General features: G+C 27.0%; 1 protein-coding gene across 3 annotated transcripts in view; it reads right to left on the minus strand.

The window, feature by feature from the left end:
* The window catches only part of LOC123296657 (potassium voltage-gated channel protein Shaker), a 381812-nt gene that overhangs the window by 62565 nt on the left and 302861 nt on the right, over nucleotides 1-16386 (minus strand). Inside the window, exon 1 of one of the 3 annotated variants that reach the window (XM_044878223.1) lies at nucleotides 805-957. The exons of the other annotated variants lie outside the window; for them this stretch is intronic. Coding sequence (XP_044734158.1) covers nucleotides 805-830 — 26 coding nt within the window. The 5' untranslated portion in view covers nucleotides 831-957. Of the gene's footprint in view, nucleotides 1-804; nucleotides 958-16386 lie in introns of those variants that run through there. 3 annotated transcript variants of the gene reach the window in all.

Consider the following 16386-nt stretch of genomic DNA (forward strand, 5'->3'; position numbering starts at 1 on the left):
CACATATTATACATTTTCTGTAACAAGAGTAACATAAAAGCTGATATAACTACCTACGTAACTTTTTTTTGCAATATATTTTTGTATTTAAGATTTCATTTTTATTTTACGAATTGAAGCTAATGTTTTTTTTCTTCGCTTTCTGTGGATGTATTGTTTACATTCATAAACTTACTGTTATTTCAAATGTGGAAGAATTATCCTGAATGAAAATCAAAACTAGCAGAGTCAATTGTTTAAATACGAGGCAAATATTTAGATATCAATGTTTAAAAAAGGTAATGATCGTAAATATTGCTAAAATTATCCAAAACAGATAGATTAACAAAATGTTTTTACATTGGATGCTTCAGAATTCCAGTACACAATGTTAGGTATATGTTCTCTACCATAAGATAAACAATCTAGTTTATTTTTTTCTGAATGGACTCCCCACAATTTCTACTTCTTCTCTTTCATTTATCATCATCAGGCTATTAAAAGCTTCAATCAGGTCATTGAAGCTGCAGTACAAGTTATTCTGAATTTTATATTGTTATATTATAGTCTTAGTTCGAGATGAACATATATTTATATGCACTTTTCTGTTTGTTTTGTGGTATAAAGCACATACTTAAAATAATACCTTAAAGTTCTGAAACACTATGCTTAGAGTTTATGTTCAAATTTCTTCTTGGGTATATAATATGCTTTTAAAACTTTAGCTTGGTATATCTTTTTGATTTGGATTTTTGTGAGGAAAAGAAAGAAATGTAATTTTGTAATCCGGTTTAAAAAAATACCATTACGAGAACGAAAACTTACCGTAGCTCGGTCTGTAGCATTATCATACGATGATTACAACGAGAATAAAGAAAAGTAGGACTTACTCACTACAAGCACGTTTCTTTTATCGCAAAAAATACCTTTAATATACTTTTATTTTTCATATACTTCTGAAGGAGTTAGAGCACTGAGTTACACTTAATAACATAAATGTGCGGATGCCACTAATAAAATTTCTTTGTAATATTGATGATTGAACCACTATATATATATTACTGGATACTTACTGGAGCTGCGTTAGCTAAGCGAATTCCCTCAGAGATTGAAAAAATAAAACATTTTCAATAAAATCGAATCATTTTTTATTTTTCAAGAATTTTTTAAGAAAAATCAGAAGAGTACTTTATTGTTTAAAACTGATCAAAAAACAAAAATATTTTGCGCACCCCCACCCCTTGTTTATCTATCGATTTTTCTAATGAGCGAACTTGGCCTTTCAAATACCAAAACCCTTCTTGATACCAAATTTTATTCAAATCGTATTTAAATTGCGACCGCTAGAGAGTTTACAGACACATAAAACTTATAGATACATGTACAATACATATACATATATACATTTTAACATATACATATACATATATAAATTTTAACGATAGTCATTTTTGACATCTAATAGGTAGGACCCATGGAAATTTGAAGAAATTATTCCAAAAATCCATCATCAGTACAAAAGCAATAGCTCCATTTCCTTCGGCAATTCGCTAAAAAATTATTTTCGCCATAAATTTTAGATACGATTAGCTGATATACGAAAAAAAAAAAAAATTTGTTATCAGAGAATAGTACAATACAAGGTTAAGATGCAATTAAATAATATTAAGAAAATTATCTAATGCTCTTTGAACTTAAAAAATGCTCTTTTAACTTATAATGTTAAATCATTTGTTTTAAATTTATTTTTATATTTAGCGTTATTTCCCATTCAGAAATCAGAATCAATTACGAGATGTATTTATTACAAAAAGTATTCTTTACACTTATTCTGGTCTTTATTATTGGTAAGACTCCAATAAGAAGATCTAGAAGCTAACTAGAAAGACAATTTTTGCAAAATAGATGTACAAAATAGCATGTAGCATCCATCAAGAGACAGAACTTTTTTCAGAGAGTTTGATGAATTGATTTTTCAATTTTTAAACATTTTTAAGCGGAATGAAAACCATCTTAATTTTTAGACGGAGAATTTTTTATGCTCAAATAGGGTTTAATTTTTTTAATCGAGTAGATTCTTGTTTTAGTATGCAAAAGAGAATTTTTTTTTAAACCAGCAAATTCGTATCAAAATAGAATCGCTATATTAAAAAAATTGCTATGAAAGTAATGTGAGTTTTTGTAAATATGAACTTTTCTTTTGTGAACAACATTTACGTAGAACAATTTAATTTTGTTGTGTATATGTTGTGTATAAAAATATATATGGGAAATTTTTCATTAAAATAATTACAATTTTCAATTTTACCATCAGAGCTACAGAGCGTTAACCCATAAAATTAAACAGCATGCAACACAATTTTTACTAGAATAATTTTACTGAAATCAAAAGTAACCTTAAAACTTTCTTATTTTAGAATGAAATAATGTTCTGCTAAAATTTTAATTAAAAATAGTTCCAAAAATATTGTTACTCAGCTGGTAATGTTTACAATTTAAAGGTTATTAACCTATAATATTTTTAGATTAACCAAAAAATAACTTTAATGATTTTACCCCTACACAAATAATATGTAAAGTGAAAGAGAAAATATGAAAATGCAACCTAGTTTCTTTAACGAGTTACGTTCTGTTTTGAAAAGAAAAAAACTTCTAAGACAGATATCAGAAATATTAAGTGAATCGTGACGTTTAATGAGGGTTTCGTAGGTTCTTCATGTAAACATCATTGAACATGGATTGCTACTTTTTCTATTCTTATTGTACTAACGTTAACCAGTGCCATTTATAAATTTTTTAGTGCTTTAAAAAGCATTTTATCCTGGACTTCTACTTGAACATGCCGAAACAAAATTTTTAAGTATTAAAATCGTGAAACTAATAGACTGAAAAACATAAACAATCCTTTAAATTACCAACACATGTGGTAATGAGTCGAGTGGCTTCGGATACAATCGTTTCGACATTAATATAATTTCCTATGTTTGACAATGAAATCATTTCGATTATGAGTCCGTTATATCTCTTACATATTTTTTCTTAATATGTAAACATCAGTTAATGTAAGTAAATTTAATTTAATTGCCTAACGTAACAAGAATTGTAGTTAAAACTAAAAAAATAAAGAAAAATTCTACCTTAAATTTATATTTATTTATAAATATGGTGGGAGCGCATATAAATATAGAAATGATAGGAACTGAAATATATAGGTAACATTGTTTCATTGTTTTAGAGAGGATTCAAGAGAAAGCTATACTAACGTTATAAAACTTTCTAGACTTTACAATGGTAAAATATTTGTTAGACCACGATCCGTCAAAAAAAAACAACTAAATTTGTTATCAGAGAATAGTATATTACAAGGTTAAGATGCAATTTAATAATAATTATTATTAAGTAATTATCTTATGCTCCATGAACTTAAAAAAAATGTTCTTTTAACCTATTTAGTTAAATAATTTGTTTTAAATTTATTTTTGTATTCAGCGTTATTTCCCATTCAAAAATCAGAATCAATTATGAGAAGTATTACAAACAGTAATCGTTACACTCTGAAGTAAAAACTCTATGGATTTTTCTATCTGCGTTTTGTAGAATTGAAGGGGTAAGTTTGATGATAAAAAAAATTCAAGTTTGAGTCGTATGCTAGAGATCGTGTTAATGTAATTCAGGATTTTCAATTAATATGTTCTTCGGTTATATAATTTTTCTATACTGTATATACCAGATTGCAGAAAAAAAGGTCTGATATCATAACGTATCCTGGATTTTTTCCATGCTACATTTACCGATATTTATTAAGTTAGCCTAAGTGGCCGAGCGGTCTAAGGGGCTAATCTTGTCCGTTCGTCTACTTAGACTTAGGTTGCGGGTTCGAATCCAGGCAGTGTGAACAATTATGGTTAATGAGGGCGGTAGAATTGATCACATTGTCGTCGCTTGAATAAGATCGAAGTAACCGACCCCACCCACATCAAAATGTAATTGTAAATATGTTTGTAATTAAATAAATAAAGATTAACAAATAATGATGTGGGTGGCCTCGGTTATAGGCGTATATGTCAGGAGGTTATACCCCATTATTATTATTATTATTATTTTATTATATTTATTAAGTTAGTAAATAATCAACTAGAAAATTTAGTAGATGATTCTCTGTATTCAGAAAAAGTTCTGCTTAAGAAATGTGTTTCCTAAAATATTTAGAAATAACTTTTGATATGGAACGGAACCCTCAAAACTATGATAAGGTTAAACATTAAGTATAGTTAAATTCAGTAGTTTTATTTGTTTGATACCGTCAAAAAAGTCACGAATATGGGAGTGTGGGATACATGTTATCGTAATATGCAATCAAATCGACATTTGATTAAGGGAAATATGCTTATTTGAATTTGTTGTTTTTTCTAAATTTGAATGTATAATAAAAAGTAATAACAGCAGTTTGAGTTATAGTCTTATTATACATTTATTTAAAAAATCATATGGAAAAGCTTTATTGTTTTTTTTTTTTTAGTTTACAGTGTGGTTCAGAAACTTCTTGATGTAAAAGTAAGATGAACAAATATATAAAATTTAGAATTGATATTATTCGTATAACGTAAACAATTCTAATATCTACTGATTATCATTGGCTACTGGTTATCGAATGATAGTCAATGATTTACCAATTTATCAATTTTTGTCATACCTGTAGCGCCCAAATTAGGCCTCAGATCCAAAATTGGTAAATAACTTTTTTCTTTGTCTTTATGAGCTTATTCTGTTGGCCCCCGATCTGCAGTTAATAACAGAACGCCCTGTATAGTGATTATTGAGTATGGTTTCATTTTGTGACCTATTTCAAAATTTGATTACTACAAAAATTCACTTTCGTTGTTATGAAAATGCAACTTAACAACTAATGGCGAATTGTTATATAAGATACATAAATATATCTTTTTTTCTCCACACATAAAGGTATATTGTAATTCTGCCATTGTATTGCCATTTCTATATTCTTCAGAAGTAACTGCAACTAAAATGGGTGAAAATCTTGCATAGCACGGAATTTAAGTTTCAACTGATCAATAATTCTAGTTAAAATACTACAGTTTAGTTCAAGCATGGATTCAAAAAACATTTTTTTGGGTAGAAATTTTTGTATCTTTTTAGAACTTTTTTTTTAAGTAACAAACGTATACTTTTACTTTTTTGCTTACTTCTTAGTAAATTTATTCGGAAAATGATCTTTTTTAATTTTTGGTATACTATTGGTTGTAATTCTTGAGATATCGGCTAAAATTTTTCGAAAAGCTTTTATTGCGAAGATATTCTGGAGATAATTTGAAAAATACTCATCTAATCACCACAAGATTTTTATACTTTTTGAATTTTTATTACTTTTAATGTATGGATTACACACATTTGGTTAATTTTGTAACTGAATGACTCTTTAAGTTGCCCAAGGGGATTTTTGTTTTTGGTCAAAATTACTCTAGATAATGATATGATTCATAGCGGGGGGGATTATTTTAATAAACAGAATCGGCATGCTTCGTTTAAAAGGGAACCTTTTATATAAAAAATTAAATACATAAAAATATAGGTTAATGTTTATTTTTTTTTGTGTGTATAAAATGCATTTGTAATTTGATTAGATAATAATAAATAGTCAAGTTGTGTTATCAATGTGGTTGGTTTATGTTTGGCTTGGTTGGCATTTCAAATACATTGAATGAATTTACATAAGAAATATCCACATATTTATATTAGTATGTCAAAGATATGCAGGATATTGTATTATTTATTTAAATGTTAAATGTATGCCGTGTTTTGGTTTTTATATTTTACATACAACATCTAGAGGGGTGAGACGATGAGTCGTTTAAAATCAAAGTTATTCAGTCTATATTTTGTTCAAAATATGAGGTGCTTCCTAATTCGTACCGTGATTGAGTTTTATTGGAGGCGTTTCCATGGTAATGTAAGAACAAGCTCTTATATTACCATGGAAACGCCTCCAATAAAACTCAAGCACGGTGCGAATTACGAAGCACCTCATATTTTGAACAAAATATAAACTATGGTCTAGTGGCTAGGATACCTGACTCTCATCCAGGAGGCTCGGGTTCGATTCCCGGTATCGGAACCATTATGTAAGAGCTTGTTCTTACATATTAAAGTTGGAATAAGGAGAAGAAATAAGAACAACCATTTGACGTCTTTAAATCCACTTTTCAGTGGGTTATTGGTTGTTTGTGTAACCAAAGTAATATGTACGAGATGGCAACCATAGATCTCATTGATCTTGCATACGATCAATAAGAAACAAGAATCACCAGCCCCTTACAGTAACGATACACTACTTTAATTATAGAGTTGTATGGATGCATATATAATTGTATGGATTGCATTTATGACTTACATTGAAAATTTAATATTATTGTCTCACAAATTTAAATAAATAATTATGATAATTTACATTTGAAAAATAATATTTGTGCAATTTTATTTCTTATTTTCACAATTTTGAATGCATTAATTAATAAGTGTTTTTCAATAATTTTAATTTGACACTTTCTATAATATTAACATGTATAGAATTGCAAATTAGTCATAACAGCCTCCTTGATCGCCAAAATTTTTAACCGGAAGCGCTAGCATCGATTTTATTGTCCCTACCATGATTACGCACACAACGAATATATTTTGTTCAAAATATGAGGTGATTCATAATAGCCGCGGTCTGACAATAAGTTCAGTCATGGCGCAAGAGGCTGGCCACTACTGTAACCTTCGAAAGAGATAGATTTTTTGTTTGTATCCCAATATTGAATTATCAGTTACTAAAAGATAAAATGCTCTGCCGCATAGATGTATTGAACGGTAACTACCCACTGGTAGTCACCTAATTGAAGTTATAGTATGTAAAGTATAATTAAATTTATTTACGTGAATCTAAATCTTAAATCTAGTCCACTTTGTCTATTTAGTCTATTTACTCTTTCACTTTTGCTTAAGAGATTAATCACTTCAAAGTTTGGGTGCCTTTCAAGGCGAATCGAAGAATAAGTAAAAAAAGAAGATAAATAAAATTTCAAAAAAATTAATACTATATTACTAGAAAATATTGACAATTTTTATTTAGTTTTATAAACGTAAAAAATCTAAAAATATATTATCAAGTTTAGTTAAAATTGCACTTACATAATATAACCTGATATGCAAATAAGTTTTTCGAATCCATAAATAAACTGTTTCTAAACTTTGCCTCAATAACTTACCCAAAAAAAGAAAGTTTTTCATTCACCATAATCATATAACTAATATATATATTCTTACTAATTTCATGGTTAACCAATTTTATACGATATATCTTAATGTATATATGTACCTATATGAAAATTAATAATCTTTTTGCAATAAACGTGGAAGATTATAATCAACGATGAACTTTTACACATAAGAAATGATAAAGGGAGACGATGTATGAAGGTAAGATTGTGTGCAACTGTAACCTCACATACAATTAAAATAAACTTCTATACAAGGTGCATCATTTTAATCGATACATTCAAAAATTTCCTAAAATACACCAGCTATAAAATTTTATTAAGAAATAAATCTTAATTTAACCTTGAACTTCATTTAACATAGTCAACTCCTAACCCTGATAAAAGATAGAAGAATATTTTAAAATCCTAGTTGTTCCTTATAAAACCTTTTTTTTTATAATCGAATACTAACAAATAAGAACAAATTTGTGACTTCTCAATTTAATAAAATAAAAAACCTAAAAAACAGATAGATGACTTTCATTGTCCATTTTTATCTAGATGATATTTTTGTGCTGAAGACTTGATGAAGTTATTTTCTTTCAATTAAATTTAATAATAATTTATTATTTTAAATTTCATTTCCTCCGAAAATAAACGACTTCGAAAAAACTTCATTAATAAATAATAGATCGAGAAGTGTTGCGGGACACACGGTATATCTATTTTCCTTTCGTACCTTGGTATATTATAAATGAAGCGCGTACTTTTTTTATTTACAAGATATTTTTCTGAAAAATTAGGGTATTCATTTTATAAGTCAAATACTTGTTTGACTCTTTAAAGAATTTAATTTTTTTAACTACTTTTAGTTTTAACCGTATGAAATAGTTGTAGTATTATTTAAAAAAAAGACATACTTCTGATTTAGTAGTCAACCCAATATGTGAGCACATTTCGTTTGGTTTGATTAGGATATTTATTATGACATGACATAAAAATGGCATTGTACTTACTTTGAAATTGTCTTTGTTTTATTTAACTTCTGATAACTTTCACAACTCAATTTTTTTTAAGATAAAAATTAAAATTTTGACGAAAAATACAAATTGACGTTTATAAAAAGATTTTTGCATGGCAATCTGAATCGATTGAAAAAGTTATAGTTTCTTATGCAACCTAGATGAGATTGTTGGTGTCTGTTGCAGTTTTTTTGGTTTTAACTCCCAACCAGCAAATAAATGTCGTGCGATAGGGAACACAGTTTCAAAAATATTAATTTTTTATGTCGAACAAAATCAAATATTTTAACCAAGGTTAGGTTGGTTTAAAGATTTGTGGATGTATCGATTAAAATGATGCACCCTGTATATCTATATATGTGAAAGTCGTAATTTTAAACTATTGATCAAATTTCCGTATACAATACATTAAAATTTCCGTAATGAGTTTTACTTTGGTAAACTTAGTAAAGTAGAGGAGAGAAGATATTAACTACTTGAAAATTATTACAGTTAGATAAAATCATTTGAACATATAAATCAAACGATATATTATTACTATCTATATATACATAGTAACATGTAAACTGGTGTATTTGTGAAAATACTGAAAAACGATGGGGGATGGAGATGCAAGGAGTTATAAAATCACATTATTCCCGCTTCATATATAAGAAGAAATGTTTATTACTCTAGATCGATATTTTCATACAATTTATTTTCTTATCGCTTTTTTTTTTCAACAATTTTGTCATGCTATTTTATTTAAATATAAATTATTGTACTTATGTTGCCCATTTCTGTTGTTGTATTATTCTACCGTCTATTTGAATAAGTTTTGAAAATTTCGTTGTTTCGAAATATTTTATAGTTGAAAAAACAATTATTAAAGGCAATACCTTCAAAAATTTTTTTTTTATTATTCTTCTTCAAACTTTACCCACTTTGTGCAGTATACTGTAAATATCCATTTTTTCCATTTTTCTTGAGTAAATTTATTGATTTGAAAATGTTATTTTATGATAAGAATTATCCAGGTCTTTTTTTTGCAAAATTAACGCCAATTCAAGTAATTTGTTGACTAAAGCTAAGTACTTAAAGTGTTTACGCAAAAATCGCACAGATTTAACTAGAGATACTAAAATGTGCGTTTTATGTGACACAGAGATACGTTGGTTAAAATTTTTTTAAACAGTTTGATGATTTCCATAAACATTGAGAAAACCACTAAAATAAGACGCGTGAGATATTTTTAGAATCCTTTTCTAGAGACTTATATCAAAAATGTAAGTTATAAGCTTTGTCAAAGTTATAAGCTGAATCGCACTTATAAGTTGAATCAAAGTTATAGAACTTTTTTAGCAGATGATTGCAAAAGATAAGTTTGGTTATTAAGAAAACTGAGTATTTAGATGCAGCGATTTTTGGAAATTTGGAAATTTGGAATTTGGAAATAAAGTTCTTAAATTAAAAATTATTTTGCGGATAACACAACTCAAGTATGCCCATTTTTTTCCACTTTGATTGTTTTGTCAATGGCTTTCTTAGCTGTATTAAAGAATGCAATGATAAAGTTCTTACAATAACTACTTTTACTGAATTCATAAAAAGTAGTTTAAATCACTTATATAATGAAAATATGATCGAACATAATAAAATTCATTACTCTTTCATATAAATTAATGAGTTTTTATGGTGAAAATGTAATCAAAACTATTTAAAGAAAATTATTTTTTTTTTATAAAATAAATAAATAAATATATGTATATAAGTTTTATTTTTAACCTATCATCAATAAAAATTTTCTGTACTATGTTTTCTTTTCTCTTTTATTTTTTTTGATTAATTGTTCATATGCATGACTTTGGATAAACAAAATGCAATTTAGATATTTCAGTTTTTAGTTGGTAAATAATTGCCTGTCTGCTTGTAGTATAAACGTATGAATACATGTATTTTTGTATGTACGGTGAAGTTCTATAGAAAGAAAAAAGTTGATAAATTATTTTGTAAAATCATCTTTTAACACGTAAATCTTGTATTATTATTTATGAATATATATTTTTTTATATCCTTTTTTCTTGAATTTTCCTAGTTTTTATAACAGTAGGAATTAGTGGCGCATCGTGATCTAATACCTCTCATTGTGAAATGTAAATTTATCCCTATCCCTTTGATAAGTCCGGAGTAAAAATATCATAAGTAAACTACAAATAAACTTCACAAAACTCTTAAAAGTGCAAATCATTTATTTTAAATTTCTATTTTTGGTTTTGTAATGATTTAGAGCATTCAAGTTTTTTGATCCGATTTACCAATAACGAAATGGTGTTTTGTTCATTAATTAATATATTCTAAATTTATCTCTACTGATAAAATTAGGATATATATATTTTTTAAATATATTCAAATTATTAATTGAAGGTTTAAATAAATTAAGTTTTGTTTACATATTTGTGGAGAATCAATCTCAGTGACTTGAAAGTGGAAAATTTTATAACTTTGTAAAATTCAAAGTTATTACTAGATACAATAATAAATTTTTAATGGCAATGTAAACAAAATTTTATTTTATTCATGATTTACATAATGTGGAGATCATGTGAGTAGTTTACTTATAATTAAGTAAAAATTTTATCAAAGTGTATTCTCTTATCGAAATCGGGCATTATCCAATCGGCATTTGAGTTTGCCAAATGATAAAGAGCAAAGACAGGTCTTTGATCAAAAATACAAAAATTAAAATGAATACACTATTTCAGTCTTTTTTTATTTTAAGGTTTTTTAGAAAAAATAATGATAAATTTATAATAATTTGAAAGTTATATTTTTTTAGTAGGTAGAAACAATTTAATGAAAACATTAATTATAGAAAGTTATTTGGATCATTGTGATTTTGTCATTGAATGAACCTCGAACATCAAGGTACTAGATAAATTAGGTAAATTGTTTTTATGAAAAATTTAAGGTATGGCACGAACTTACAAATACAGACGTTGGTATATATATTTTTCAAAACTATTTTTGTGTGTTTTAAAATAAAGTAAATAGTTTGTAATTTCTTATTATTTAATAAAATTTTATAAAAAATTTGAGCATTATGATTTTTTCAGTCCCATTTATTGGCCAGTGCGTTAGAACAATTTGCTGACTAATTTTCGACGTTTAACTTAAAAATAAAATTGTTAAAAACTTTTGTACACGTTACTCTTAAATTCCAAAAATACCGAGCAAATCCTTAGCGATTCTGTCTAATAAAACTTTCGAAGACGGCATCACAAAAAATTATGTATATAAACCGTATAAAAAGTACAGTTTCCTGATGAAAAGTTTATAGGCTCGCATATGCTTGGATATGCTGATTTATTAAATGCGTATAAATCTTTATACTTGACTTGTGTATTGATTACAATTGTGAACATTTGAAATTGGAATAAGATTCAACTCACTGTCAGTGTATTGATTATTACACTTGATTTGAAATTGGCATAAATTTCAACTCATTAAATCAAATCTTAATTTGTACTTAAACTTCAGGTACTACGAGCACCAAGGCAAATTTAAACTTGTAAACTTTGATGATGGATTTTGTTATAGCTTCATGAATGTAGACGAAAAATAAGAATACAGTTTTTCGATATATGTCTTGGTTTTCGAAATATCGAAAGTTGAATAACTAAACAAAATTTTCAATTTTCGATATTTTGAAAATCACTTCAGATATCGAAAAATTGTATTCTTACTTTTCGTCTTATATTGTCAAGTTATAACATAAATCATCATCATAATTAGTCGGACACAACTGGTTTTTTTTCTTCAACAATTTATATTTAATTTTAATATATTTTTTTTAATTTCCACCGACTAATTTTGGAGAAATCTATGAAAACATATCACCCATCTACCGTTTTTCCATAAGACCAATACTAAATGTGCCTACTTTTGAAGTCAATTATCTAGTTTATCGGGCAACTCCCCTTAAAATTTTTAAAATTGATTTAGACTTAGTCCTTCACTTCAAAAAATGAAGCGTTTTATCCAAAATTGCTCATACATCCTTAATATTTTGTGTATCTAATCCTATCAACTAAAGCACATTTGATAATCATACCGAATGTAATCAAAACTATTTTAAAATAAACTGAAATTAAATTTCAAATAAAGTTGAAATAGTTATAAACTGAAATGGTTTTCATATTGTTGAAAATTTCATATAGCACAATAATAGATATCTATTGCAAATATTTATAATAATGCCAACTCGAAAATCATCGATGCGAAAAATTATTCTTGTTTATGTAATAAGAGTTACGTCAGAATAATATGATATGATTTCCATTTCTTAATAAATATTTATTACAAAGTTAATGTTTTAATATAACATAGTGGAAATAGGATTGCTAATTATTTTTGAGGAAAGTAAACAGTATTAGATGATGGTAGTAATTCCACCGCAATAAGACTCAATTTATATTTTATTTTAGTGTTTAACGAGGCATGCCGTTTTATGCAGCCAAGAAATGTTATACTTTGAAATAAAAATTAATATATTCAGGTATACCACAGAAAGATAAAATTGTGACTAGCATAGTTCTAGCTCGTAATTAAAATTCTAGCATGGCTTCTTTTTTCAAACATGTAGCTACTTGATAGATTTTAAGAAGATTTTCAATTAAAAATGTTTGTATGCTTCCTTGAAATTATTTTTCCTTAAAACATTTTCGTTTTAGGTCTTCATTTTACAAAATTTTGGCCTACTATATACTCAATACTCATAAAACCTTGTCTGTCCTGTCTTTTTAAAGACATTAAAAGTCACGAATAATAAAATAACTATAGTGTTGTCCGGGAGACTTTACTTCAGTCAGCTTTTGATCTGGAAGTGTCCTGGAAATATAAATTAAAAAACTTATTTTTTTAATGAATTTAAACATTTTTTTTATCTTTTTGCTTCCGTTCATCGCAAACAGATATAGGATGAGAAATCATAATTTTTAAATTTTGCACAGAAATTTATTTTTGAAAATAATGTTCATAAAACTCTTTCCCATTATTGTGTTCTGAAAAATAAAAAGATAAGAAAATTGTATCTCCCTTTTTTCGTTACAAAATTTACTTCTGTTATATAATTTTCTTTATATAGGCACAAACAGTCAAAATAGAAGATATCATAAAAAAAACAATAAAAATATACCGATACAGTACATTAATTGGGCGAGGTCGTTTACAAGGTCATCACCAACGAACAAAAATTTTTGAAATTTGGAAAAATATTAAAACTATTCAATATATGACAAAAAAAGAGCGAAATCATTGGATTAAAGTTTTATGCCAGGTTGGCTATGTTAGATTTTGGGAGTTGCGCAGTGAAATATACCGTGAAATTATGTCTCTAAAAGTGTGAGTGAAACTAATTTGGTTAGTTTTCTATTTACTTAAAGTATGTTTTTCAAATTGTATTCAAGTTTCAAAGAAATTGATTCATTTGTAATTTTTGTTACATCATAGAAAATTTTTAACTTAATGTGAAACGTTATATGATCAAAAAATCTGTAGTTTATCCGAAATAAATAAGTTAACATAAATGTTCGAATTAATCAATTTATAAAATATCATTTGATAAAATTTATTCCATGGGCAAATAAAAAAAGATAATATTCAATTCGTCAAATAAGGTAACAAAAAAAAAAAAAAAAAAAGAATCAAATTATTGTTAAAATTACATAAAATATAGGGTAATAATATAGATATCAAATAAAATTTATTTGATGCAAATTATTTGAAATTATTCTCCTAAATAAATGGTGTATTATATTTGTTTTATCAATAAATAACCACGTTCATGTTTTTGCCAGTTTTTACTGGTCTGTAGATAAAAAATCAAGCATCTTAAACCCTCAATTTATTATAAATTATAAGTCGATTGAATCACATTCTAATTGTTGATGCGGTAATATTCTGTTAAACATTTATTTTATATACAATTTCATACAACTTCGAAAACATCTTCGAAATAATTAAAATCAAAATTAATAATTTTTTCTTTATATATAGAGCGAACTAATTTTCATTTTTTTGAAGAATTTTTAAGGTTTATTATTTTTGTATTTTTATTTATTTGTATAGTAAATCTGTATCTTATTTCAAAATGGCGTCGAAATACATTTTTTGGAAGACAAAAAAGCATTTTTGAAAATATATTCCATAAATGATAGATAATGGCTTCCAATAACATAAGATATTTCGAACTTTTTGGTTAGAAGTATTTTAAAATATAAAAAATTTACAATGTATTTGAAAATTGTATAAACAGCCATGTTTTTTTTTCCAAAAAACATATTCGATAATAAATAATATAGAATATTAATCAAAAATGAAAGTTTACAAAATAAATTTGTTAAAAGATTCGTGTTTTGTGTACCTTGAACCATCTCCTGGGTCCTCCGCACCATTCTGCCAAAGGGGGCATGTGTCCTGCCTCGGCTTGAGGACAGGGGTCAGCCCCCATTTCTCGATGAACTCGATGCGGGAAATCTTGGCGTTGGATGGCGTTCACGAGAGGGGGCCAGTGCTCCCCCTCCCGATGCCCATGGCCTGCTGACAAGATGGTGGCTGTCAACCCTTTAAACGTCACGTCAATTGTTGTGATTTTGATGGTTATTACAACATTTCATTATTATTATTATAATTATAATAATTAATACAACACCTTCCCGTTAATAACTTACAACTAGAACACAATTTATAAACACAGTATATACATTTCATTTATAATAACAAAAATTTTATTTTTCTCACACTGCTACGTCATATTAATAATAGATACATTATATTTTTTTATGGCTGTTTTTTTATTAATTTATAATTATTTATCATTTTTTATTTATAATTACTCAAATTCTCAAATTACATCTTGAATAACTAGAAGTCACTAGTAATAATGATTGTTTATGTAATAAGATTGCATGGAATAAAAAACTGTTTTTTATTAATTGTATCTTTGAAATCATTTTTGGTCATAGTGACGTCATAAATGATGGAATTTATTAATTTTTTTAATGAATATTGTAATTACTGTAAATGGTTGAGTTTGAATGAAAAATAATGACAACATAGTGTTTGCCAAAACCAATGTCGTCTATGACGTTTAAACATATTTACAGTACCGTAACAAATTTTGTTTAACCAACATTTATTACAAAATTTTATAACAACAATCCGCGAAATAACAAAGTGGAATTTTTTTTTGTTAATAATAAGTTGATGACAAAAATTTGAGAAAAAAAAACCACGAACAAATTTAACAAGAAAAATCACAGACAAGACCACGCGCGCAAAAGATAACGCCTATGCTGCTGCTTGTCGCTGCTGTTTATTATAATGATATGTGAGGATATTTTTTTTTAATAGAATTATTTTAAATCAAATCTTTTTTTTTTGATTTTTTTGGATTAATATTTATTATCATGAGCCGAAACTCTTCGTCCTCTTCAGTCAGAGAGGCAGAACAACTAACCACCGCACCGCGTGCTCCTGCCACTGATGCGTCGCTGGATGTCACCACCGGTAGTTAGCTTGCGCCACAAATGTTGCGCCGTCGTTACAACATCCCCGAATGTTTGTGCCGACGCCTGTGTCTTTTATATGTATGTAGTAATTATACTATCTTCGTTCTAAACGTGTTTCATATATTATAGTTATCTCATGCTTGTAAGTATTATGTGGTACTATGTATCTTTGTTTGTATCATTATTAATGTATATATTTTGTCTTTTTCTACCTCTTCTAAAACAGTGTTGTATACTTTATTTATGTGTGTGGTGCTGTTCCTTGCTTTTGGTCTTGTTCCATGCGGTTTTCTACACAATGTTATATATACGTGTGTATGTATGTGTATTTATGTATGTATGTGTTTGTTACAACGTGATACGCGCATTTTTGACTCACGTAGAGTTATCTCGTATGTTTACTCACTTATTATGTATCATGTTGTATGTTATAATATCGACTATATCGAATATTTTCGAAGTAAATAGCTTAACTTTAAAATTATATTATCTCGAAACGAATATCATTAATATGTCTGTAAAAATTTGGCTGTTGTATTGAGGTAACAACCGGAAAGCCATTTTTGCTTCTTTTAGTTT

Source organism: Chrysoperla carnea, chromosome 3, assembly GCF_905475395.1.
Source record: "Chrysoperla carnea chromosome 3, inChrCarn1.1, whole genome shotgun sequence".
NCBI classification, from domain to species: Eukaryota; Metazoa; Arthropoda; class Insecta; order Neuroptera; family Chrysopidae; genus Chrysoperla; species Chrysoperla carnea.